The 24,551-nt window shown below is 44.1% G+C and overlaps 1 protein-coding gene and 1 pseudogene across 5 annotated transcripts in view; one reads left to right on the top strand and one right to left on the bottom strand.

Annotated features, from left to right (window-relative positions):
- ELMO1 (engulfment and cell motility 1) overlaps positions 1 to 24,551 on the bottom strand; it is a 318,071-nt gene that overhangs the window by 3,014 nt on the left and 290,506 nt on the right. For all 5 annotated transcript variants that reach the window (XM_035129257.2, XM_035129260.2, XM_035129258.2 and 2 more), the window contains exons 17-21: positions 19,984 to 20,147; positions 17,231 to 17,343; positions 14,490 to 14,597; positions 9,011 to 9,090; positions 3,943 to 4,020 (exon numbers count right to left, since the gene is read on the bottom strand). In XM_035129257.2, the coding sequence (XP_034985148.1) occupies positions 3,943 to 4,020; positions 9,011 to 9,090; positions 14,490 to 14,597; positions 17,231 to 17,343; positions 19,984 to 20,147 (543 nt within the window). The remainder of the gene's footprint in view (positions 1 to 3,942; positions 4,021 to 9,010; positions 9,091 to 14,489; positions 14,598 to 17,230; positions 17,344 to 19,983; positions 20,148 to 24,551) is intronic.
- On the top strand, positions 12,651 to 13,154 carry LOC118091817 (small ribosomal subunit protein eS24-like; annotated as a pseudogene).

Raw genomic sequence — 24,551 nt, 5'->3', positions numbered from 1 at the left:
ATGAAAATACAAACGGTTGGGTTTCTTTAACTGAAAAACAAACTGAATCTAAAGAGACTTTAAACTAAAGATAAATGCTTTCTCTCTTAGCAACTTTACCCACATTCCATCCTTCAAACCATTCCAAACCTCCCACAAAACTCCCATTAAAATACCCGAGAATTAACAGCAAACTAGCTTTATAACTAAGCAACTCTCATACTAAGATTCAACTGGGAATCTCTTAAACTGAGAACAACTGAGAGAGTTGTTCTCTACTTAGAGATGAATCAAACTGAAAGATCTAACCAAGAGATAACCAAGAGATACAGAAGGCTTTCTGGCAGAGCCTTATATACAAGGAGCAGAGCCCACGCTTGTGGGCAATTAACAGAAACACTGGCACCTGTTTCTCTTAAACAGACAGTATTTACATTAGACCGGCTCTAAAGTAACTTGACTATTCAAAAAAATCCAACACTGCCCCCCCCAAAAAACCAGTACTTCTGTCATGTCAGGATTCAGCCTCAATACATTAGGCACAATCCATCCTCCAACCGTCTCCAGACACTCACACAAGGATGTTACCTCCCTCACTGGTTCCGGTTTAAGCAAGAGCTGGGTATCATTTGCATACGGGTGAACACCCAGCCCAAACCCCCTGACGATCTCTCCCAGTGGCTTCATTTAGGTGTTAAAAAGCATGGGTGAGAGGACAGAACCCTAAGGCACCCCACAAGTTAGTGTCCAGGGGTCCGAACACTCATCTCCCAATGCCACCTAAGAAAAAAATACTATCTTAGGTTATTATACAGCCAAGTTACTTTTCTCAAGGCAGCTTCAGATGTTACACCAAAGTAGGGAAGAAGGGAGAGGTGACTTGTGTTTCTAGGGTAAATGTCTAAGACAGCACCTCACACATTTCAGCTGTGGCACCGATGCATGTGAATGCTATTTCTCTCTGGAGCTCATACATCATTCTCAAAATGGGGGAAATGCGTCACTTGCCATCAAAGACATGATAGTGGAAGGTCCACAACTGGGAAACGTCCAAAGCTCTCAATGGATCAGAACGGCAGTGAAATAATTCTGGGGATGTTAAGTCACCTCCTGGGACTACCGTGTTTCTCATATTATAAGACATGTCTTATATTTATTTTTTCCTCAAAAAAACACACTATGGCTTATTTTCAAGGGATGTCTTATTTTTTTCCTCCTCCTCCTGCCGCGGCCGGCATTGCTGCTGCACCTATCACTATGTCTTATTTTCGGGGTATGGCTTATATTCCTCGAATGCTTAAAAATCCTGCTATGGCTTATTTTATGGGTATGTCTTAAAATATGAGAAACAGGGTAACTTCTTGTAGGGAAGATGCAAAAAACCCTCTGTATTCAACCTCTGGAAGGGAAGACATGCTGTGGTCTAGCGATCCCACGTTGGGCACTTCCTTTCTTTTCTGGAAGAATTGACTTCACATTTATTATTATTATTATTATTATTATTATTATTATTATTATTATTATTATCCAAAGCCTCTTTTCTTATTGCAGAACTAGCTTCACTCGTTCATCAAAACAAATCTGGGGCAACTAACCTGGGAGGGCTCATCATATTTAAGCAGAAGTCTTATATGCTACTTCATTTAAAAAAAAAAAGGTAAAGGGACCCCTGACCATTAGGTCCAGTTGCGAATGACTCTGGGGCTGCGGTGCTCATCTCGCTTTACTGGCCGAGGGAACCGGTGTTTGTCCGCACAGTTTTTCCGGGTCATGTGGCCAGCATGACTAAGCTGCTTCTGGCAAAACCAGAGCAGCGCATGGAAATGCTGTTTACCTTCCCGCCAGAGTGGTACCTATTTATCTATTTGCACTTTGATGTGCTTTCGAACTGGTAGGTTGGCAGGAGCAGGGACTGAGTAATGGGAGCTCACCCCGTTGCAGGGATTCAAACTGCCGACCTTCTGAGAGTCAAAACCGCATCAAAACCCGTGCACTGTTTCTTCATTTGGGTGTGTGTGTGTATTTATCCATCCATATTATGAAAAATGCTGAAAAATGCTGAACGCAAATGGAAAGTAGATGCAAAACCGTATAATTAGTAATACATGATACCAATATAAAGTCTGTAAATTATGTCATTGGCTCTGTTTTGGGAATTGTGAGGTCTTGCATTGCCCTAACCATTGAAAGAATCAGAATTACGTCAGTGTTGCTGGACATTTAAAAGCTACACACTGGATGCTGGGTTCAGCTGTGAATACGAAACAAACATTTCCCCTCCTTTAAAAATAATAATGGAAAACTTCAGCATCACCCTGAAGCTGACAGTTCCAGATAGACATGGGCTAAACAACTGTTCTAAATCAGCACCAGTCCTAGGGGATTTCATGAACAACCATCAAATCCTATTCCATCAGCCACTCAAATTTCATACTAAAAACCGTTTACAGTATGCAACTGTGAAGTGCTTGAATGGAGCTGTCTACAAATAAAGATTTCAATCATACTGGCCTCTGTCCTAGTTTACAAGTGGGGAATTAAATGAGCCATAGCAGTGTTCTTATCATATAAAGGATTCTCTTAGATTCCATGCCGAAAGATGAATTTTAAATTTAGCTGACCGTGTGTTACAAAATAAGGCTGAGTTTAAAAATAGCTAGTGCTCACTGCGTGCAGCTCCAGGGTGGGTGGGTGGGGGATGAAAAAATCGTTATATGAACCTGACAAGGGATGAAAGAGGACAAAGCCTAGCAGAATATGCTCTATGCACATTATTTTAGAAGAAATCATCCACACTGTAGTTAAAGAAGAGCTCTTGAAAGTCTTTGGCTGGAATTCACTGTAAATAGCGTGGGGGGAAGGAGCCAAATAAACAGAGGTGCTGCGGATGAAGGATTGTGGAATCCACCTCAACAAAGGATAGCCCAATAGAGGAAGACCTCTTTGATTTCGCCTCTGCACGTCCCTGAACGTGGCTTCCGCTGTTATATTTACATTTTCTAAGCAGAGGATCTCAAAAAGTGCTATATCAAACAAATAGCAGTTCAAACTGACCAGGTGCTACCACTGTATCTTCTCTTTCTTTAGCCAAGTCTGGGACCAAACCGAGGAATGGAAATAGTAAAATCAGGTGACTCGGTGGCAGCCAAGATGGTAAGTGAGGCTGGACGTGAGCAGAGCATGTTGGTGAGAGAAAGTGAGCCCTCAATCTCTTTGAAGCCCTAAATGGCCTCAGTCCAGTATACCTGAAGGAGCGTCTCCACCTCCATCATTCTGCCTGGACACTGAGGTCCAGCACCGAGGGCCTTCTGGCGGTTCCCTCGTTGCGAGAAGCCAAGTTGCAGGGAACTAGGCAGAGGGCCTTCTCGGTGGTGGCGCCTGCCCTGTGGAACACCCTGCCAACAGATGTCAAAAAGGAAAACAACTACCAGACTTTTAGAAGACATCTGAAGGCAGCCCTGTTCAGGGAGGCTGTTAAAGGTTTAATAGATTGTTGTGTTTTATTCTTCTGTTGGAAGCCGCCCAGAGTGGCTGGGGAGACCCGGCCAGATGGGCGGGGTATAAATAATAAATTATTATTATTATTATTATTATTATTATTATTATTATTATTATTATTATTATCAACCTGCCTTTAGGAAGGTAGACAGCGCCTGGTTTGCGCAAATCACGGTTTAGTGTGAATGCACAGGCTGCCAGAGAGAAGCTCACAGCTGCTTTGTGGACCTTTTTGGAACATTTTTGCTTGGAACAAGTTTGTCTTAGAACATACAAGGATTAGCTATAACCAAAGTACCCATGATCAGCTGGAGAGCATCTTGGAGATCTGTGGAAAAAACCACAATATAGTCTTAGCTGGTTCTTCAGGAATTCTTGAAACTGTTCAGCGCTGACCAAAGTAATTCAACAAGGTAATCCTCCTTTTTCTTTTTAATACACAAATAGAAATCGCACACGATTTACCTCATGCTTGTCAGGAGCAATGAAATTTAGTTGCCCGTTGGAATCGTACAAGATGGAGAAAGCCAGCTCAAGGACCTCCTGAAAAGAGACAATGAAATATTTACCTGAAAAGGGGCCTAATATGATTTTAACAAGTTTCCTAGGCTTGGTTCACACACTGTGATAATTCATAGTATAACCAGTAATGGTTCTTTTAGTTGGACACAGCAGCCTGTCTGGACAAGGCTGGGGTGGCACAGGGTGTCAGAGAGGTTCAAGGCACCGGCAGAACCCATCAGGCGCTCCCCCCAGTGCATCCATTAACCACTGACCTCACCACCATACCTGCCAAGTTGCTGTCAGAGAAATAAGGGACCGGGCCGGAAATAGCAGACCGGAAGTAGCACTGCCGCCATTTTGGAACTGGGCGGAGCATGCTCAGAAGTGACTTTTGATGCTGCTTTGCCCAGTTCCAAAATGGCTGCCACGCTAGAAGTCGCAGTGCAGCCATTTTGGAACTGGGCAGAGCAGCATCAAAAGTCGCTTCTGAGCATGCTCCGCCCAGTTCCAAAAAGGCTGCCGCACCAGAATAAACCGGGAAAAACAACAACTGTTTTTTCAGCTAGGAACAGCTGGAAAAACGGGGATTTCCCGGGGGAAACGGGAGACTTGGCAGCTATGCTCACCACCCTCCTTAGGCTGCCCTTCCCCAGTATGCTGAAGCAGCACTGGGGTAAAGGCGTCTGTCCCACTGCACGGCGAATTACTGAGCGCAGCACCATGTGAATGAGAAGCAGGAAGCCTTGGGCTTGGGGCCACCTCACCCCCATTTGGCTGTGGCGAGGCAGCTGGACGTACAGGTAACTCACAAATTACACGTGGGTTATGATCCCGGCCATCACACATATAAGCAAACTTGCGTAAAGCCAGGGCACACCCTGGAAAACCATGAAAACACACATTTTTTTAAATGGCTGAAATTACTGGTGAGGGACCACCCTATCCCAACTGCCTCTTTCACATTCCTACCTCCTGTGATGCCTCTCCAAGCCCCTCTGAACATCTCCATGGCCTCTTCCAATCCCCTCTTCCGTACCCAAACACTCTCACAAAGGCCACTGGCTGCTTTCCCCTGCTCTTGCTCCTGCTCCCCATTTTAATATTGTTTCCCCATTTTTGCATTGCTTTGCCATTTTTCCTGATAGGTTTCTTTCCATCCCTGCTTTTTATTCAAACCTGTTGTTTAAAACCACAATCTCCCTCTGTGCCCTTGCCTGCCTGCTTTACTAAAACTTCTGCTGCTTTTTAAAACACCCACTTCATCCCCTTTCAGTGGCTCTCCCTTCTCGCTGGACTCAAACCTCTCCTTCTTCTATTCCTCAGCTGCCTCTGATGATAGCATTGTATTTTCATGTATATAGGGATATAAGAAGATGATTTTTCACAGACTAGGTAAAAGGTAAAGGAACCCCTGACCATTAGGTCCAGTTGTGACCGACTCTGGGGTTGCGCGCTCATCTCGTATTATTGGCCGAGGGAGCCGGCGTACAGCTTCCAGGTCATGTGGTCAGCATGACAAAGCCGCTTCTGGCAAACCAGAGCAGCACATGGAAACGCCGTTAACCTTCCCACTGTAGCAGTTCCTATTTATCTACTTGCATTTTGACGTGCTTTCGAACTGCTAGGTTAGCAGGAGCTGGGACCAAGCAACCGGAGCTCACCCCGTCACAGGGATTCGAACCGCCGACCTTCTGATCAGCAAGCCCCTAGGCTCAGTGGTTTAACCCACAGCGCCACCTGGGTCCCTTTTCACAGACTACAGTGCCCTTTATCAGATTCATCTCGGCCGATTCCAGTCCATGAAAGCTTATGCTCCAATAAATCTGTTAGTCTTAATGTTTCCACAAGGATGTTCATAGTCTTATCTGCAATGTTGCCCTGCTTGCTGCTATGCAATCCTGCAGGAAATTATACGACCTTACAATATTCATTTGAATAAAAAGGGGCTAATTTACTTTTCTACTTGACCTCTGATAAATCAGGGGAATTAAAAGACAACAAACAGCAGTTTCTTAAATACTTGGTGCATAGCAGATGTAAGTGGATGGAGACACATAGCCTTGCGAGTCCTGGCAAAATCCTGAGAGAAAAGACAACTGTTTTGTTGTGAGGTTGTCATATTTCGAGAGCATTTCTAGATGCGCTCCATTATCAACCTGCCCAGAGCTAAGGAAAAGGTGAGCTCTCCTCTCACAGATGAAAAGTAAACTAAAAGTAAAATGAGCTTTTTGTGCATCATTACAGAAAAAGTTTTAAAATTCAAAGTGTTCCTGAAAACTTAGTGCTCATCACAGGAAAACCATTCTGTCTACAAGATTATAGGATTAAGTAAGTGCTTTTGTAGTTGACTGCCTACAAGAGCACAATTATTCCCATAGGTTATAACTTGGCGTTTTAGTTAATGCTTTGTTATAACATGTGATCAATATGAAGTTCAAAACAAGAAGTAGAAAACCTGAGTCATCTGTAGCTTAATGATCAGAAAAAGCTGCTTAAAACATGTAGAACAGCTAACACCTGAAGATTAGAGGCATCCACGGTAGTACTTAACCAGGGGAGACGCCTCTAATTCTGGAAATTATAGTGCATTTGGTAAAATACCAGGACCAAAACTATAGGGGGATGTTAAGCCGCTACTTTTTCAGTATGGGTAACTAGCAACTAGTGTGTTGCCTGACACAAATAAATAAATAAATAAATAAATAAATAAATAAATAGGGGCAGGTGTCTGGGAAAAAAGACTTTGGCAAGCCCACCCGCTATTGAACCCAATGTATTTTGCCTAGACACAATTTTGGCTTTATGTGCTATCCCTGGATCGTAAGCCCAGCATAAGTTGAGAGTCACCTGTTACTTTCCTATCCCATTTGCTGTAATCACATTTTTATAGGAAAGGTTATTATGCAAAATACATACAATATCAGCCTGAGTTCAAAATGCTGCTGTGTTTTATATACCACCAGCATGTCAAAAAGACTTCCAAGCAAAGTACATGTACCAAATCAACTATAAAATCGGTACATAATAAAAATGTTCAATATGAAGGATATATTCCACCCCACCTATGTTTTCAGCTGCTTCTATTTTAGATATAATCTGCCTTGAATCCCTGTCAGGGAAAGAGGCAGGACAGAATTATTATTATTATTATTATTATTATTATTATTATTATTATTATTATTATTATTATTTCCTGTAGTAAAGATTCCCTTGGACATTCTTGATTTAAAGGCTTAAATAAATACTCTTGAGAGTCCCATGGACTGCAAGAAGATCAAACCTATCCATTCTGAAGGAAATCAACCCTGAGTGCTCACTGGAAGGACTGATCCTGAAGCTGAGGCTCCAATACTTTGGCCACCTCATGAGAAGACTCCCTGGAAAAGACCCTGATGTTGGGAAAGATTGAGGGCACAAGGAGAAGGGGACAACAGAGGACGAGATGGTTGGACAGTGTTCTCGAAGCTACCAACATGAGTTTGACCAAACTGCGGGAGGCAGTGGAAGACAGGAGTGCCTGGCGTGCTCTGGTCCATGGGGTCACGAAGAGTTGGACACGACCAAATGATTAAACAACAACAAAACAAAGCAATACCAGGGTTGTTTTTTGTTCTGTGGGTTTTTTTTTTGTTTTTTTGCATACAACGTATTCAGATAATACAAGAAAATAATGAAAATGACATTTACAGTGGGACCACTTAGAATTAAAGCCAATTTCGAAGACTGGCAGACAGAAAAATGAGTGAATTAGATTGTGTCCCATCAAGCTATTCCAGCTGCCCTGACATCGAGTACCCAAACAACATTGCGCTTATTTATTGCTAAGTGATCCCTCTGGAAGCATGGAAGCTGTATGCTGGCTAAGGGAGAGATGATGAAGCCACCGGTAAGGACATTCTGCCAAATCTATTCTTTGCTTGCGGCAACAGCATTCTGTCACTTCTGCTCTGCCAATGCATAAACACCAGAGCAGTTGCTATGCATAATGAAGGGCAGAAGGATGAAAATATCCTTTGGAAGTTCTAATCCGTTGTGAAACTTGGGGGGAATGTGAACCCAAGTACTTTGCACATGGGAAGAAGAGCCTGTCACTCCATCCAGCCACCTCTTCCCAGGGCAACTTGCAACTGGAACGGCTCCGCCATTCACACCCATGGAGGGAACCAGCTCCCCTACATACTGAAGGTCAGGCATCCCCTACATACTCAAGGTCAGGCATCCCCAAACTGCGGCCCTCCAGATGTTTTGGCCTACAACTCCCATGATCCCTAGCTAACAGGGCCAGTGGTCAGGGATGATGGGAATTGTAGTCCAAAACATCTGGAGGGCCGAAGTTTGGGGGTGCCTGCTCAAGGTGTTTCTAGACACGGGTTTATTGTGCAATCTCAGAAGCTTGCGCACACAGCTTTTATGCTGTCATCCTCAAAATGCCAGCCCTTATTTTTGTTACATCTGGGTTTTCCTTCTCCCCATCACCTAGAAGGCCAACCCTTCCGTTTGCCCATTGTGAAAGCTGCTCTTGAGCTCTTGCATGCTTTGAATGTATATCTGTGTGTAGGCCCAGAATAGGAAAACATGGTGGCTGGCAGGGGAGGAGAGAGAGTTTCCCAGACCAGCGTTCTCTTGACAATTCCAGTTTAGCATCCAGGGCACTTAAAACACCGTCTGTCCAGGAACTGTCTCACAGCTATGGAATTGCTCTCCTTCTGGGGGCTTGTTAAAAGCTGAGCTTCAGGGACTGCTAAATGGCTCTTCCATTTCACTTGGCTTAAACTGGGCATTCATGGAATGGTTTTAATAATACTGTGTTTTCTACTTATGTAAAGATGTTATTCTGTTGGATTCATAGGGTTGTGTTTTTTTTTAAGTACAGCTACCTGCTTCAAACCTCTGTCATGGAACAAGTTAAAAATAAAAACCTCAAACGAATTTCACAAATTCTCTGAAGTAGAATTAACAAATGTGCTATATTCTGTCAAATGCAAAGTTTCCTAACTAAGAAGTCGTCGCATTTTATTTAAAACGATACCTTGTTTTGCTTTGCTCCTTTTTCCTTCATGTGAGGGCAGTCCTTCCCTGTCACAACTGCTTTTATGTCTGCCACAGGCACTGTAGCAAAAGAAAAAGAGGGGGTGAGAGAGATATTCCAAGGTGTGAAAAAATTGTGGCATGAAACAAGAGGCAAGACAAAAGTGCTATGTCAGAAGTGGCATCTCTTGTGTCAGGGGTGATGGGCTTCCTCTCTTCACACAATCACCATGAGAGGCTCCCGACATTTTTTTAGTCTTTATTTACAGTATTTACAAGCAGTCATTAGCACATAATGATCATTCATCAGAGTCACTCAGTTCAGATCTCTGAGCTCTGTTTCCACCCATGGAATTGGTCGTTTGCCCCTCCTTTTCTCCAGGCGGCTTAAACCTCTCACCCCCCCCTCCAGTCTGAGCTGGAACTTAACCCTTGCTGCTCCTCTTGGCTGACTTCAACACTCTTTCTTCCTCCCCGCCCCTCCATCGCTGCGTCTCCCCCTCCCTCTGGGAAACCCGAAACCTCTGGCTCACTCCTGACACCTTGTACCATCTTCCAGCACCCGCTGTGAGAAAGGAGCCAGAAAGATGAGGTTATATTTATTCAATTTATGTATCATTTCACATAAAAGAAATCCTGAAGTGATTTACAAGGATAACGTATGATTGACAACTTTTTAAAAACAAAACAAAACAAAACATTAAAATGAAGTTATTTTTGGAGGGCAATGAAATGCTGATTCCTGAGGTCAAGTCATGGCTTCTGACGCAACCTGCCCACTTCTACAGACGAGTTGTCCACCAGCTGCATTAAGTGGTGGGAGAACTGTTTGACTCTTGCTGGTAGCTATGTAGAGAAGGAATAATAACTGTGCCCAGTTTCGTTTGTCTCGGTCCACGGAAAGTACGTCACGGGAAATCTTTCATGAACGCCCCTCGTATCATATTATTATTATTATTTACTTTATCTTGCCCAGGGCTCCTGCTCCCAACTCAGAAAGCTGCTCTAGAAAGATATAATGACTGATGGTATCAAAAGCTGTTGAGAGATCAAGGAGTGACAACAGGAGACACTTTCCTCCTGACACAGGCTTCCACACAGGGGAACTAAGGTGTTCTTCTCAGTGCCCAAACCAGACCAAATACCTGATTGAAATGGATCCAAAAGAACTGCCTATGTGTTTCTCAGTATGATGTGGAAAGGCTGCGAAAAACTCCCTTGCAATCTTATGAATTTTATTTGGAAAGACTTCATATGGTGCAAGGTAAGCATCTATCCCCTCTTCTGTTTGAGCAAGACTCAGCAGACAGACATATTTTATTTTGTCAGTTCTCTGTCCAGGCAACAAGCTGTTATATCTTGTTTGAAATGACAAAGGTTAAAGGGATTATTAATGGCATTTCTTTGTATAGCAGCCTTCAGCACACAAAACTTATTCACGGGGCCTTAAAGTCAAGACTTTTCTTTTAAAAATCTCCCGTCTTTTCTGTTTTCCTTTCTGCAAACTTTCCCCCCTTTCTGCATTCTTTCATGGCAGAAGGCGCTCTTCTAATAAAGAGGACCACACCTAAGGCCAGACACGTCGCTGTTTGTCCAGAAAAGTGGCCAGTGAAAACACCAGGGGCACAACTCACTGCGCAGCTCCGCCATACAAAGCTTACGGAAGAACAAAGACTAGAGAATTGCCTTCTAAGCTATGGAGCGGAGTTCTGTATGCATTAAATAAAGAACGATTCTAATTAAAGGAACAAATCCCTCTTGACCACTGGGGCCAAAGCTGGTTCTGCACGGTACATCTAGCAAACTTAATGCCCTTAAAAATACATAATAATGAACAACCCAGAAAATATTCTACTATTGGCTGGGTCCCTGCTCATCCCAACCCTCCTGCCAGTCCCCCCCACACCAGCCCCAGAGAGCTCCTCTTCCCACCCCCTGCTACTACTAAGCTTGTGATTCATCTTCAAAGCCCCATTTCCAAAGCCATGTCTCTTCTGTTGCTGCTTTATATTTGCTTTCACCGTCACCTTGATGTCCAAACCTCACCTCCCTCCTTTTGTGCACCCCCCTGCCCACCTATGGGAGCCTCCAGCATCTTCTTCCTCCGACCCATTGTAACTACCAAGCACCCTTGTCACCTGTGAAGCCACCATTCTCTCCTGTTCTGCAGAACCTTTCATCTTCAACCCCATTCCCATGCCTCCTAATCCCTTCTTTTTCGCAACCCCCGTTTTCACCTTCACCGCCTTTCCCCATCCACTTTTCTCCTTGCTTTCTTAAACTTTCCATTGCACACAGATCGCTTCCATCCCCATGCCTCCTCCTCTGTCCTATTCTGCAGTCCCCTTTGTATGCACACTTCACACAGAGCTATGTTTACTGTATTTTTAAGATGAAGAGAAGCCGGTCAGTTAGCTTGCTCAGCTAGTGAATGCTAAGTTCAGTTGATGTGTGCTACACATCTTCTAAATTACAGCACTGAATCTGGAACGTTAGTCACGTTGAAGACAATGCAGGATACCAAGAGTGAAGTACAAGATTGTAGGACGGTAACCACTGGATATTTGAGGGCTTTGCATCTTTTATCTCTCTCACACAAGGCAGCTGAGAGGTTTAAAACGGGCAATTGCTTTCCTTTTAGTGTGTTTCCCTTCTCACTGTACTCAAACAATGGCATATACGGTATATGAATAACTCCTGCAGTCAAGCTGGTGCCAATGTATTGCTCCTGCTTTCCTTTGGACCACGTCACTGAGGCCAAGAGGGGGGTCTTGTCGCCTGGGCAGCCCAGGCCCTCCATACACACTGCCCAGGCTTGCACGCCAATGAGGTCACTTTGGGGTTGCTAAAGTAGCGGCTTGACTTCTCCCCCAGAGGCACACTCCATTGTCTCTTGAGACAGACAGATGCCAACAATAAGAGAGGTGGATTCCATGGCATATCACCCTTTATGGGCAGAAGTCCTGCTTTGAATTGACTATAGCTCTACCTAGAAGTGGAATGTCAGTAGCAATCTGGGCTAGGCATTTAAAAAAAAATTCAGCATGGACTTACATTAGCACAGCATGCTTTCACAGTTAATAGAAGTCTGGGCTGGATGAGTGAATTCAGCTATCAAAGACACATTTCAAAGTTATTCAAGACTGACTGCCTCATCATCATCTTTCATTCCACTCTAGCATTCGGTATCATTTCTCTGAGCACAAGGAGAAGCAAGCAGCTCCTCTTGATGCCGGAGCTTTAGTGAAGTGGTAAGAAACCTTGTCCTAGATTCTGATGAAGGATTGCAATAAAAAGCCTGGAACAGCCGTGAGGCCAATCTGTGAAGCAATGAAAATAAGCGAGTCTGACTATAAACTGGTGCTGTTAAGAAACTCTGCTGAGGTCCTTATCTCTGTATCTTTCAGCCAACTGGTGTGAAGGAAACCCCAGGCATTTTCCTCAGGGGACAAACACATTTCAACCTTATTACCTCTGACATTTATATAGTCACTGGATGCTCTGTTTGAGTGTTGTTTTTTTAAAAAAATTAACCCTTCCCAATAAGTAGTGCTTAGAATTGCATGCTAGGGTTTAGCTATCAGAGAACTATCAAATTCTATTTTAAAAAATACTAATCATGGGAGACGCTGCCAAGATGAATGACACGGGTCACCATCCGAACAAGGAAGTTCATGACCAACAGGCTACTTCAGCGTAAGCAAATGGTGATAAATGTTCTTCATCCTGGAAAGGCTACTCTGTTCCCAAAGCTGAAATCAGTGAAAAGTTGGCCAAAATGTACAAGACAACCCCAGATGTCATTTTCGTCTTTGGCTTCAGGACTCATTTTGGAGGTGGGAAGACGAAAGGCTTTGGCATGATCTATGATTCCCTCAACTATGCAAAGAAAAAAATGAACTGAAGCACAGACTAGCCAGGCATGGTTTGCATGAAAAGAAAAAGACTTCTAGGAAACACCGTAAAGAACATAAGAACAGAATGGAGAAAGTCAGAAGAACAGCTAAAACAAACGTTGGGGCTGGCAAGAAGTGAGCCAGCAGTGGATTTTTAAGAGAAATTAAGTTATCCTGGCAGAAAATATATGGAGATTGTACTGTTGTGTTGCATTCCGGTTAAATAAATTCTGTGAAAACTAAAAAAAAGCCCACAAAAACTAATTATTGAAGAAAAATCCTTGCTTGTGGAAGAGGAAAATATAAAGTACAGCAAAACTTTATAATAGCATTTATGCTTTCAGTGTTCAGTGCAGGGATTGCAAATAAATTGTTTTGTCTTCATTTTAAAGACGACTTCCCCTAATATTTAATGCAGAGGAACAGGAAGTGTGGCTTTCTTCATACCTTCCTCGTTTGGTGCTATTGTGCAAAGCTGCCATGAGTCAACTTCTCGGCTAATGAACCTGATGAAACAGGCCCAGCCTGTAGTAAGAGGGTGGAGAGAAGTCCCTAAAGCAGTGATGGGCAACCTTTTGAATCTGGTGTGTCAAAATTCGCCAAAAAACCGAGCATAACTCGGGTGGTGTGTCACTTCGAGAAAAAAACCATAATTTAAATAACAAAAATTTATAATTGTAATATATTCTTCTCCTCTGCTAGCTTCTAATTAGGATCCTTCCTTTAGGGCAGTGATGGTGAACCTATGACACATAATAATGTATTTAATAAACCAAAAACTAATTATTTAACCAAACCAAACCAAAAAACCCTTATTTTATCACAAAGTGCCCAGAGTTGTTGAGCTTTTTGGGGGGAGCTGCTGACCAAAGTTTTGGAGGTGTTTTTTGGGTGTGTGTGTGCAAAAGTTGCTTTGCTTTTTGGGGGGAGATGCCCCAAAGCTGCTACGCTTTTGCGGGGGGGAAGAGAACAGAAATAAATGACGAATAATACCTTCGCTGGAACTAACACGCAGCACTGACATAGTCTGCCAAAGCGCCAAAAAAACCAGCACAGAAAGGGTTAAAAAACAAAGGCTGTTACACCCATTCATCGTCTGCCAAAGCGCCAGAAAAAAACAGCACAGAAAGGGTTAAAAAACACATCTCTGGTTACCAGCAGCAGCAACAACAAAAAAAGGATCCTGGTTTTAACAGCGGAGATAAGCTGTAGTGTGAGGAGGAGCAGGAGAACAAATGGGGGGGACTGGGACGGACGTGTGAATGGGCTGATGGGGCACATTCCAGCAGTGAGGGCTCTGCGTGTCATGTCTGACATGTGTGTCATAGGTTCGCCATCACTGCCCTAAAGGAAGGATCCTAATTGGAAGCTAGCAGAGGAGAAGGAATTAAGTGCTGTAACATTCAACAACTGTCTAGCTGAAAAAGGGTTTGGGGTTTTAGGGGAGAAAGCAAAAAAAGATCTAAGGATCCAATCAACTGCCAAACCCTTCTTTGCACCTTTCCTCTTACATCTTCTCATTTTACATCACAAAGCAATGAAAAAAGAAACAAACACAGGAGTTGCTACATTTCAATTACTTACACTTATCCTGCAATGAATCGTGTGGAACTTCTCCCTGGGGACTCTCTTCCAAATCTCCATAATGTAGGACTTTGTGGTTTGGCGAAAGGCGACAATACCAAAATTTATCTGAGGAAATAAAGTTTCGGTAAGGATCATTAATCTGTATCATGGCACACCAGAGAATGTAATCCAGAAATAAAACACATTACTGCAGCATTGCAAGGAGTAAGATTTGCCAACCAATATCTAGAGGGACCTTTTCCACCTGCAACTATGACTCTTAGATCCCTATTTTGCACTGCAACCTTTTATTAAGATGCCACATGAATTTGCATCTCTTACCAGCTTCATCTTCTCCCTCTATAATTCTTCTTAAAGGTGTTTGTCAAGAGTTGCTTCTGGTAATACTATTTGTTGGCAGGTTCAGGCTGCCACAGTCATGAGTTTATGAGGTCAATGCCAGACAATTCCCTCCTAGCAGGGCTTCTTACCTAGAACACCACTATTTAATAAACATATAAAATGTTTATTTATAGGGACCCAGGTGGCGCTGTGGGCTAAACAACTGAGCCTAGGGCTTGCTGATCAGAAGGTCGGCGGTTCAAATCCCTGTGACGGGGTGAGCTCCCGTTGCTTGGTCCCAGCTCCTGCCCACCTAGCAGTTCGAAAGCACATCAAAATGCAAGTAGATAAATAGGAACCGCTATAGCGGGAAGGTAAACGGCGTTTCCGTGTGCTGCTCTGGTTTGCCAGAAGCGGCTTTGTCATGCTGGCCACATGACCTGGAAGCTATACGCCAGCTCCCTCGGCCAATAATGCGAGATGAGCGTGCAACCCCAGAGTCGGTCACGACTGGACCTAATGGTCAGGGATCCCTTTACCTTTACCTATAAATGTTTATTTAATGTTTATTATAAAAGAATGTTCCTACGTTGTAGGGGGTTGGACTAGATGACCCTTAGGATCCCTTCCAACTCTACAATTCTATGGTTCTAAGTGGATATTTTTTTAATGCAGTTTTGCTCCTAGCCAGCTAAAACAAGATCAGACAACAGTGATTCCAACTGCACAGGCTGTCTGATGGTTTGAATGAAACCAAACCTATTCCCCGGAGAAAAAGGTTGGATATTTTGAGGTGTTTCCCTTTGGCTCTGATAACCAGAGCGAAACAAATAAGATATCCAGTAACGTAACTTTACCTCTTATTTATCTTAAGAGTACAGTATTTTTAGATGGTTTGCTTCCCACTGCTTGTGGCAACTACCAGCTTCACATATTGATTTGCTAAGATTTTTTACTATGCTGCATATTTTGTTCAGCGTCCATAACACTTGAAATATATGATGCGTGATAAAAAAAAACCCAGAATATGGCTATGTTAAAGCCTTCACATGAAATGGCCCTCATGTGATTAGCACAAGAAAGAGGAAACACTTATTCATAAGTGGGCAAATGTGCCAGAAATCTAAGGAGGCTTTTTATGTCAGGCAGACTGAGTGGCAGTTTCCTTCGTTTCAGAATAAGCAGGAAATGTGCACATGATCTTAATGGATTGTGACACCGAAGGCAGACAGTGAGAAAGGGTGAAATAATTCTAGGCAGAATGACAGAAGGATCTAAAGCAGGACTTAATACCTGCCCCAAATTCCTGTAAAAAAAAAAACCACCAGACCATCTCAACGGAAATATTTGCTTTAAGTAAGCATGCCTTATATAGTTTTAAGCTAAGACACTTTTAACAGTACGGGCTTGAGCTTTTTTTTTTTTAAAAAAATTACTTGTCTGATAGGGAAACTAGGAGGAAAAAATGGGCACCTCACTTTTTCCTAAAAAGTTGAGGAGATAACATGGAACTTGGTCTTTAGAAACTGAAAATGGATGCTCAGGATCTGAATCCAAGGAAAATTCCCTAGTGTAGCCCATTCTGACATCTTTATCTCACACATGACAACAGCTGCGGGGAGGTGTTTGGGAAAGCAGCCTTGTGGGCTGAATTAGAAGCCCTGCCAGGCCTCAGAAAATCCCCACCAATTTAGAGATATTTAAACCTGTGTTAGGGACCCAGGTGGCGCTGTGGGTTAAACCACAGAGCCTAGGGCTTGCTGATCAGAAGGTCGGCAGTTCAAATCCCTGCAACGGGGTGAGCTCCTGTTGCTCGGTCCCAGCTCCTGCCCACCTAGCAGTTCGAAAGCACGTCAAAGTGCAAGTAGATAAATAGGTACCGCTACGGCGGGAAGGTAAACGGCGTTTCCGTGCACTGCTCTGGTTCGCCAGAAGCAGCTTCGTCATGCTGGCCACATGACCCGGAAGCTGTCTGCGGACAAATGCCGGCTCCTTCGGCCTTTAGAGCGAGATGAGCGCCGCCACCCCAGAGTCGGACACAACTGGACCTGATGGTCAGGGGCCCCTTTACCTTTACCTTTTAAACCTGTGTTATGATTTCATCATAGCACAGAATTTCCTATACAATCACGCCATCTTACAGGCTGCCACTTGTTGGAATGAACAAAGATGGAACTGCTGTTTCCAAAAGGCCTCCCTTTGCATCTGCCATAATATAGGTCCACCCTCAGTGGATCAATGGCTCTCCCCCAATTTTATGCTGCATTGACCACACACAGAAGTGATGTTTTAAAGGCACTCTTTCCACCATGTCTGAAAGCTCCCTAACAAAACAATAAAGATTTTTTTTTTATAGTGGTCAATGAAAACAAAGGAGCAAAGGAGAAAGAGGCAGGAAAAAGAAATTTGGTTAGTACCTTGCCGGCGCCGACTGTTGAGTTTCCTAAAGCAGGTTCCCTCAACAAGACGATTAAGACGCTGCTGCTTGATCAACTCTAAAATTTCGGGCTGAATCTTCTCTTTTAGCTCCCTGGGAAGGAGTGGGGTGAAGGGAGAACACAAGCAAACAGACAGAGACTTAGTCACATCTAACTAGAAAAACTCACACTACACACAGATACTTTCCACGCAGGTTTTGAGTCTCAACTGGAGTTTTCACTCTGCAATACATTTCCACTTTGGGCAATCTTTTCTCCTGCCCGTGCTTTAGGTTAAGCCTCCTCTGCAATGCTGGCAGTTGTTTGCAAGATAAGAAGGCTGTTTCAACTTAGCAATCAATTGGCAAACCAGGTACAAGGTGCTCTTCTTTATTCTTTACAGTCAAATGCCCCAAACTACTATGGACCTCTGGTCCGTGAGAAGCTGTATATATTCTGTTTCACTTGTGCTATTGGAGCTTTGCTCCAAACATAGCATATTTGAGGATGGATCGGGTTGCGCCATGTGAGCAACGAGGGGGAGTGGGCCTTTGGTGTGCACACTAGGACTTCTTCCAGCAGTACTGCAGCCAGAGGAGGGGGATGCACCAGACAGACAGACAGACAGACAGACAGACAGACAGACAGACAGACAGACAGACAGACAGACAGACAGGTGGAGGTATAGCTCCCTGCTCCCCACTCCCAAATCTCCAAGGGGAATGAAGCCATCTTTTACCATTTGAGAAACCAGCTCTCTTTACACTCCGGAACCCAGAACCACATAAGCAGTGAAGTTGCTCATTTACAGTGGTGCCTCGCAAGACGAATTCAATTCGTTCCGCGAGTCAATTCGTTTTGCGAAAAATTCATCTTGTGAATCGCGGTTTCCCATAAGAATGCATTGAAATTTCTTTTTTTTTTGCCCATAGGAACGCATTAATTAAATTTTAACGCATTCCTATGGGAAACCGCGATTCGCAAGACGAATTTTTCGCAAAACGAATTCGTCTTGCAAGTCACCATCAGATCGCAAGATGCAGTCGTCTTGTGAAAAATTCGTCTTGCAGGGCATTCGTCTTGCGAGGTACCACTGTGTTCTGTTAAGGAAACGGTGGAGAAAGCACACCTGCCTACATTGTAGTAACGTTAAATTCATATAATGACTTAAGAAGGTCTATGTTCAAAATGCCTTGGGGAACTTGGATATTATCCTTTCAATAAATCTGCCTCACACCGTTCGTTCTGCCTTCTTTTTGTCTCCTCTCCTGGCAGGGACACCAGTAACTTCACCCTCACTTGCATCTCCCTGAGCAGAGAAGGGATTACTGCTTCAAAAGCAGGCAGGGCTGCATGCCTGGAACTTGGGCTGTCCAGGCCGAGGCAGCCAGGGGTGGCAGCTCACTCCTAGAGCTTGTTGCTTTCAATGGGGAGAGCGAAGAAACAGTATTAGCATGAAATGTCTGCTGCTGGCTTGGAACTTCAAGTCCTGGATTCCAAGTAAGGGTTTTTTTTTATTGTTTCCTGGCTTTGCTTTCCCCCCAATGGGGACAGATAAGCTGCACTTGTCGTGTTGGCCACAAGCAGTGCCAGAACTCGGGCAGATGCCTGCTTCTCTGTGCAAGCATCTCAATGGGGATTCTGCACGGACTCCGTTTTGCCTGCTTTTGAAAAAGCTCTGGGATGCCAGGCTCTGCCATAATATCGTGCTGAATAACTATTTTCTTTGGATCAAACTCATTCAGCCAATAAGCTGAAGTCAGAAATCTTAAGAGTGCATTGAGAATTCACATTATACATCCTCAAAAAACTGAGTCAATGTCTCCCGAGTCTTTAAAAATCAGCTGGGTATGAAGACCTGCAGGCAGAAAATGCAAGCATTTTCCAAGCATTTAAAGCTGATTTTACATTCTGTCACAGGATGCATTGTTGGATGGCGTGACCGGTTAGTCTACAGCCGTGCTTAGCTCCCCTTAAGACGAAAAATGAAGATTAAGTTTCCAAATAAACTTGACTGTAAGTCAAAAAAAAAATGCTGTTGCATAATGGATAAGGCCCACCAGCTCCATTTTGTTTTACTGCTAAAAATGGGCTGAGATCTGCCATGATGAAGTGGCAAGCGTGTCGTCGCTCCAGTGAAAATGTGAAATGGGCCCAAGAGAGGCTTAAAAACAAGTTGACAATCTGCCTCCAGGTCCAAGAGCACAAAGTGATGCAAAAGGAATACCAATTAATATCCATTAACATAGGCATACAGGAGATCCTTTAGATAAACCCCCCCCCCCCAGCACCAGACAGTAAAGAAATTCAGTCTGCTTTTGTGGGGTCCTCGTGACTTTGTGTGCTTCCGCTCCAGGCTTCATTTTGCCTGGTTCACTGATGGTGACATTTTCTTTTCGGCGAGGAACTGGGCAAGAAAGGGAAATTCATAGAGGAGGGGGAAAGCACACACACGCACACAAAGGGTGAAAATGTCAAAGCATCATTTGCTGCAAATAAACTACTCTGAGCCCTACAGGGATTAGAAGAACCCACTTTAGGTGAATACAAAGAGGCATGTTTTTATTTCTGCAGGTGGAAGCGAGCGCATTCCACGCTGATGTGACTGCCCTGCTTTGAAATGCTGCCCCTGAACAGTTTTATTACAGAGCAATTCCTGAAGGGTTCATAAATGTCATTCATTCACATTTGTTAGACCTCCCAAACAGGAGGTGGGGAGGGGGGAAGCAAGAATTCTACAGGAGAACACCTACAAAATTGGGCGAGATTGGAAATCTTCTTGGTTCATCCTCTCGGACTGGCGAATTTTCAGTATTTCTGCGTAGCTTAGGTTTTGAAGTTTACTTTTGAATTGATCCAGAGAACTAGGCTTCGTGGTCAGTGCTCTCATTATTTGCTCCTTCACCACTTGCATTACCTGTGGATGAAAACAAAAGGGTCTCCGTGAGTAGCCTCCTCGGGTATACATAGCACTTACCAAAAAGGATCTGCTCCTCAAAACGCTGAAATGCTACAATTTTGCTGTATTAGATCAGGTCATCCCCAGTCTCACCTCCCCGCAGCAGGAGGTAAAAGACACTGATAATCTACAATATGACCCAATTACTCTGGTAGGTGCCTTTCCTGTGGTTCATTAGTGTCAGGGGGACTCCTTACAGGGAGCCTCTCCCATTCATCCTGACCAGCACTTTGCCCACTGATAACATCAGCAGCGGATCAGGAGGGAGCGGTATGGAGGGAGGGCTCCAAGATGCTGCTGAGCCCTTGCACCGACTCAGACGGCCAGTAGAGGAAGGAAGGCTAAGCGACGCAGCGGAGTCACAGCAACGTCCCAGCCAACAAAGGGGAGATGGGACGCAGCCCCTTCCGATGCCCGATTTGAGGCGCGCGTCCAGACACAGGGAGAAGGGGAGGCGTTTTGGGGTCCCCAAAGCTCTTATGTTGGACCAGAAACCGGAAGGCGGTATTGCTGGATTCTGAGAGCGACTAGGCAGTCATGTTTTCTGATGTCTCTGCACTGTCAATAGTATGCACAATAAAGCTCTTAAAGACAGAGTGGACTGGAGCGTCTTTATTCGGGAGTAGCCGCAACAATCCTCTGACAATCAGTATGCACTTTTAAACCAGAAAATAGCATGGAGGTCTCCTGGTCTCACAGTCCTAAGTCAAATGCACCACTACTGACATGCAAAACACTTGATGGAGATTCTACACATGGAGTTACCACTTTTAATCTGGGTTGCTTCTGAGTCCAACAAGGGAAGCGAATTGATGAATTTCAACTTATTTTCTGTCAGGTTCTGAAGATACCAATTTAACTTCCCCTTGTTTTGCTCCCTGAAATGAAACGGATAAAGCTCCCTTTTTACTGCAGGAAATGAGGAAGGTACTGCTTTCTAATGTTTTTATACCTCCAGTTTTGGGCACAACTCTAACTCTCCTTTTTATAAGGGCTACAGTAGCAGCACAAGCTACTTCCCACCCCAAGCAAAACGGTCTTCTCATTTCTAGCTCTATCCCACACGGACTGGATTTAAGTACAGTGGTACCTTGGTTCTCAAACTTAATCCATTACGGAAGTCCATTCCAAAACCAAAGCGTTCCAAAACCAAGGTGCACTTTCCCATAGAAAGTAATGCAAAACAAATTAATCCATTCCAAACTTTTAAAAACAACCCCTAAAACAGCAATTTAACATGAATTTTCCTATCTAATGAGACCATTGAGCCATAAAATGAAAGCAATAATCAATGTACTGTGCTATAAAATAAACAAGACAGTATTGTAGATGATAAAAATTAAAATTATTTTTTTTTCTTATTTGCACTGATGATAGTCATTGTTTGCTTTTATACATTTCCTCAGTCACACAATCAATAAATCAGTAGCTGAACTGGGTTCCACACAGTCACAAAAACAAATTAATAAAAAAGCTTCAAAAACAAAAACACAAAATGAATAGCAAAAACAAAAGCACCAAATTTAATCTGTTTCTGGAAGTCCATTTGACTTCCAAACTGCTTAAAAACCAAGGCACAGCTTCTGATTGGTGCAGGTGCCCCAGAAACAATAGATGACAGCTGCATCGGATGTTCGGCTTCCGAAAAACATTCGAAAACTGGAACACTTACTTCCGGGTTTTCGGAGTTTGAGAGCCAAAGCATTTGAGAACCAAAGAATTGAGAACCAAGGTACCACTGTACAGTAGAAGTTTCCCCATTATTTTGCTCAGCTCTGTTGGTCTTATCAGCAGTCGCCATGGATGAACATATGCCTTCTCCAGCGCCCTCAGCCCCACGGAGATTAAACTGGAAAGCAGCATTTGATTCCAGTCAACATTTCAACACATGCTTGGCTGCAGGGAGCCCACAACTGTTCCACCACTTTTCGAACATGCCATGGGCTGAAAAGGTTTGGCAACCCCTAGTCTTACTGATTTAAGCATCACCCAAAAGTTGCTCTTTTTCTCAACTGAGATCTAAGCTGCTTTGCAGGAAAACACATTGAAACACAGCATTTCATAGGAAGCGGCAGGATGGATACAAGACAAAGATGGATTGTGGCCAATGCCACGTGCATGCACAGTAAATGGGAGGGTGTACATAGCCTAAGAGTGCCCTGGCACACCTGGCCATTTCAGAAACCCACTCCACCGGGCACTATAATAATAATAATTTGTAATACAGTGGTACCTCTACTTACGAATAACTCTTATTTCTACCCCGCCCATCTGGCTGGGTTTCCCCAGCCACTCTGGGTGGCTTTCAACAGAACATTAAAAACAGAATAAAACTTCAAACATTAAAAACTTCCCTAAACAGGGCTGCCTTCAGATGTTAATTGATGGCAGGGCAGATACTCCTAATGCAAAGCCATCCCTCAACTCATTCCATAAGATACTTGCAGCATTACCTCCCATGCAACAGGGAACTGGTAATGTTATGGGAAGGGAAAAGGCAGGCCTTCCTCTGCCAGTGGGGAGTGCAAGTCCTCGCACAGCAGCATAGCTCCCAAGTCTTCCGTTTTCCCTGGGAAATCCCCGTTTTTCCAGCTGTTCCTAGCTGGAAAAAACTGATTTGTTTTTCCCCGGTTTATTCTGGCGCGGCGGCCATTTTGGAACTGGGCGGAGCATGCTCAGAAGCGACTTTTGATGCTGCTCTGCCCAGTTCCAAAATGGCTGCAGTACGACTTCTGGCACGGTGGCCATTTTGGAACTGGGCAAAGCAGCATCAAAAGTCACTTCTGAGCATGCTCCGCCCAGTTCCAAAATAGCGGCAGCGCTACTTCCAGTCTGCTATTTCCGGCCCGGTCCCTTATTTCTCTGACAGCAACTTGGCAGGTATGCACAACAGAGCTGTCCCGGTTCATTTCATTGCACTTTGCTCATTACACCTCCGGCCCCAGCAGTGCAAGGTGTGCAGGAGATTTCTTAACCAAATGGTGCTTATAGCTGTACCATGAACACTAGCCTTGTCTGTCGTTTAGTCTCTTGCTCCCTTGCGTCAGTGCAGAAGAAAAGGGCAGGAGCAAAGTCAGATGCAGGTTGCTTGGCTTAGCACAGAAAAGGAACACCTGAAGTTACTCTTCAGTGAGACACAAAGGGCCAACTGCACCATTTGTGGCTTCATTCTTCCCTTGTCTTCAGCTGTTCCCCCCCCCCCGAGATTTAATTTGGCTGTGTCCTCTTATGCATGCTGGGGTTAATTCGCCTCTAATCAATCACGGTTTGGCTCTGGAGCTCAACAAAAGCATGCGTGCAAAACCCGTTTATTAACTGTTGCATATTTGAAATGCAGAGCTTTTAAAAACAAGAGCAAAATCAAGAGAGATTCTGAAAGAGAACCATGAAGAATGCAAACTAGAGAAGTGGAATGACAAACAGCAAAGCCAGAGCCAGGCATCTGCATATTAATTATTTAACCAGAAGAAAACTCCAGAGAGATGCAGTTCATTAACATGAAGGGAGGCAGGGGAGAGAGAGAGAGAGAGAGAGTCAAAATCACATTATTTTGGCTTGCTCTCAGGCTTGATGAAATTGCATGCCTCAAAGTATTTATCTGCCTGTAACCTCCAACTATTATCTCTCTATATATAAAAATGTAAAAATGGTGAAACTGTGGGCTCCACTTTTCTCTGAAACCGCTTGACCTGAAATTTGGACACAACGATCCATGCCACTTCCCGAGTGTTCGCACAACCTCGGATTGCTGACATCGCATACCTGCGCAGGTACAGACCTACTTTTCCACAAACTAAAACAGCGCCCTCACATGGCGTTATTCCCTCAGTTCCTCCTCCTACACCCCTCCCTTCCTGTGAAATCTACACCACACCCACAAACCCCGCCTCCACCACGAGATCCACCACTCACATACATCCATGAAGGCCAAACCAACTGAAAACAGGCCTTTTGCAGCAACAAGGCCCAACATTGCCAAGTGGAGGTAGGGCCCTGCCTGGGGGGGATGGGGGCCCGAATAGAGGGCAGGGACAGGTAATGGGTCAGAACAGGGTGGGGGGAGACACAGGGATGAAACCTGCCCTCTCCACAGTATCTCGCCTCGGCTCAGGGGGACCTGAAGGGGGGCTATTACCCTCCATCTCACAGACTAACGCACAGCAACGCGTGCAGGGCCAGCTAGTGTGAGATAGGAATGTATTTTCAAGCACACAAATTGATCACTAAAAAAATCAAGAAAGAAATATGGAAGCTCAAGATCAAAGCTAGCTTTTGCCATGGCAGGCTAAGGAAGGACTAGTGACTTGCTCAGCACCCAGGGTCATTGCACAAATGAACCAACAGGATGCAGCTCTAAGCATA

This window comes from Zootoca vivipara, chromosome 12 (genome assembly GCF_963506605.1).
Source record: "Zootoca vivipara chromosome 12, rZooViv1.1, whole genome shotgun sequence".
Taxonomy (NCBI): Eukaryota; Metazoa; Chordata; class Lepidosauria; order Squamata; family Lacertidae; genus Zootoca; species Zootoca vivipara.
The sequence above is the reverse complement of the archived record's forward strand: the minus strand, read 5'-3'. Positions and strand labels throughout refer to the sequence as shown.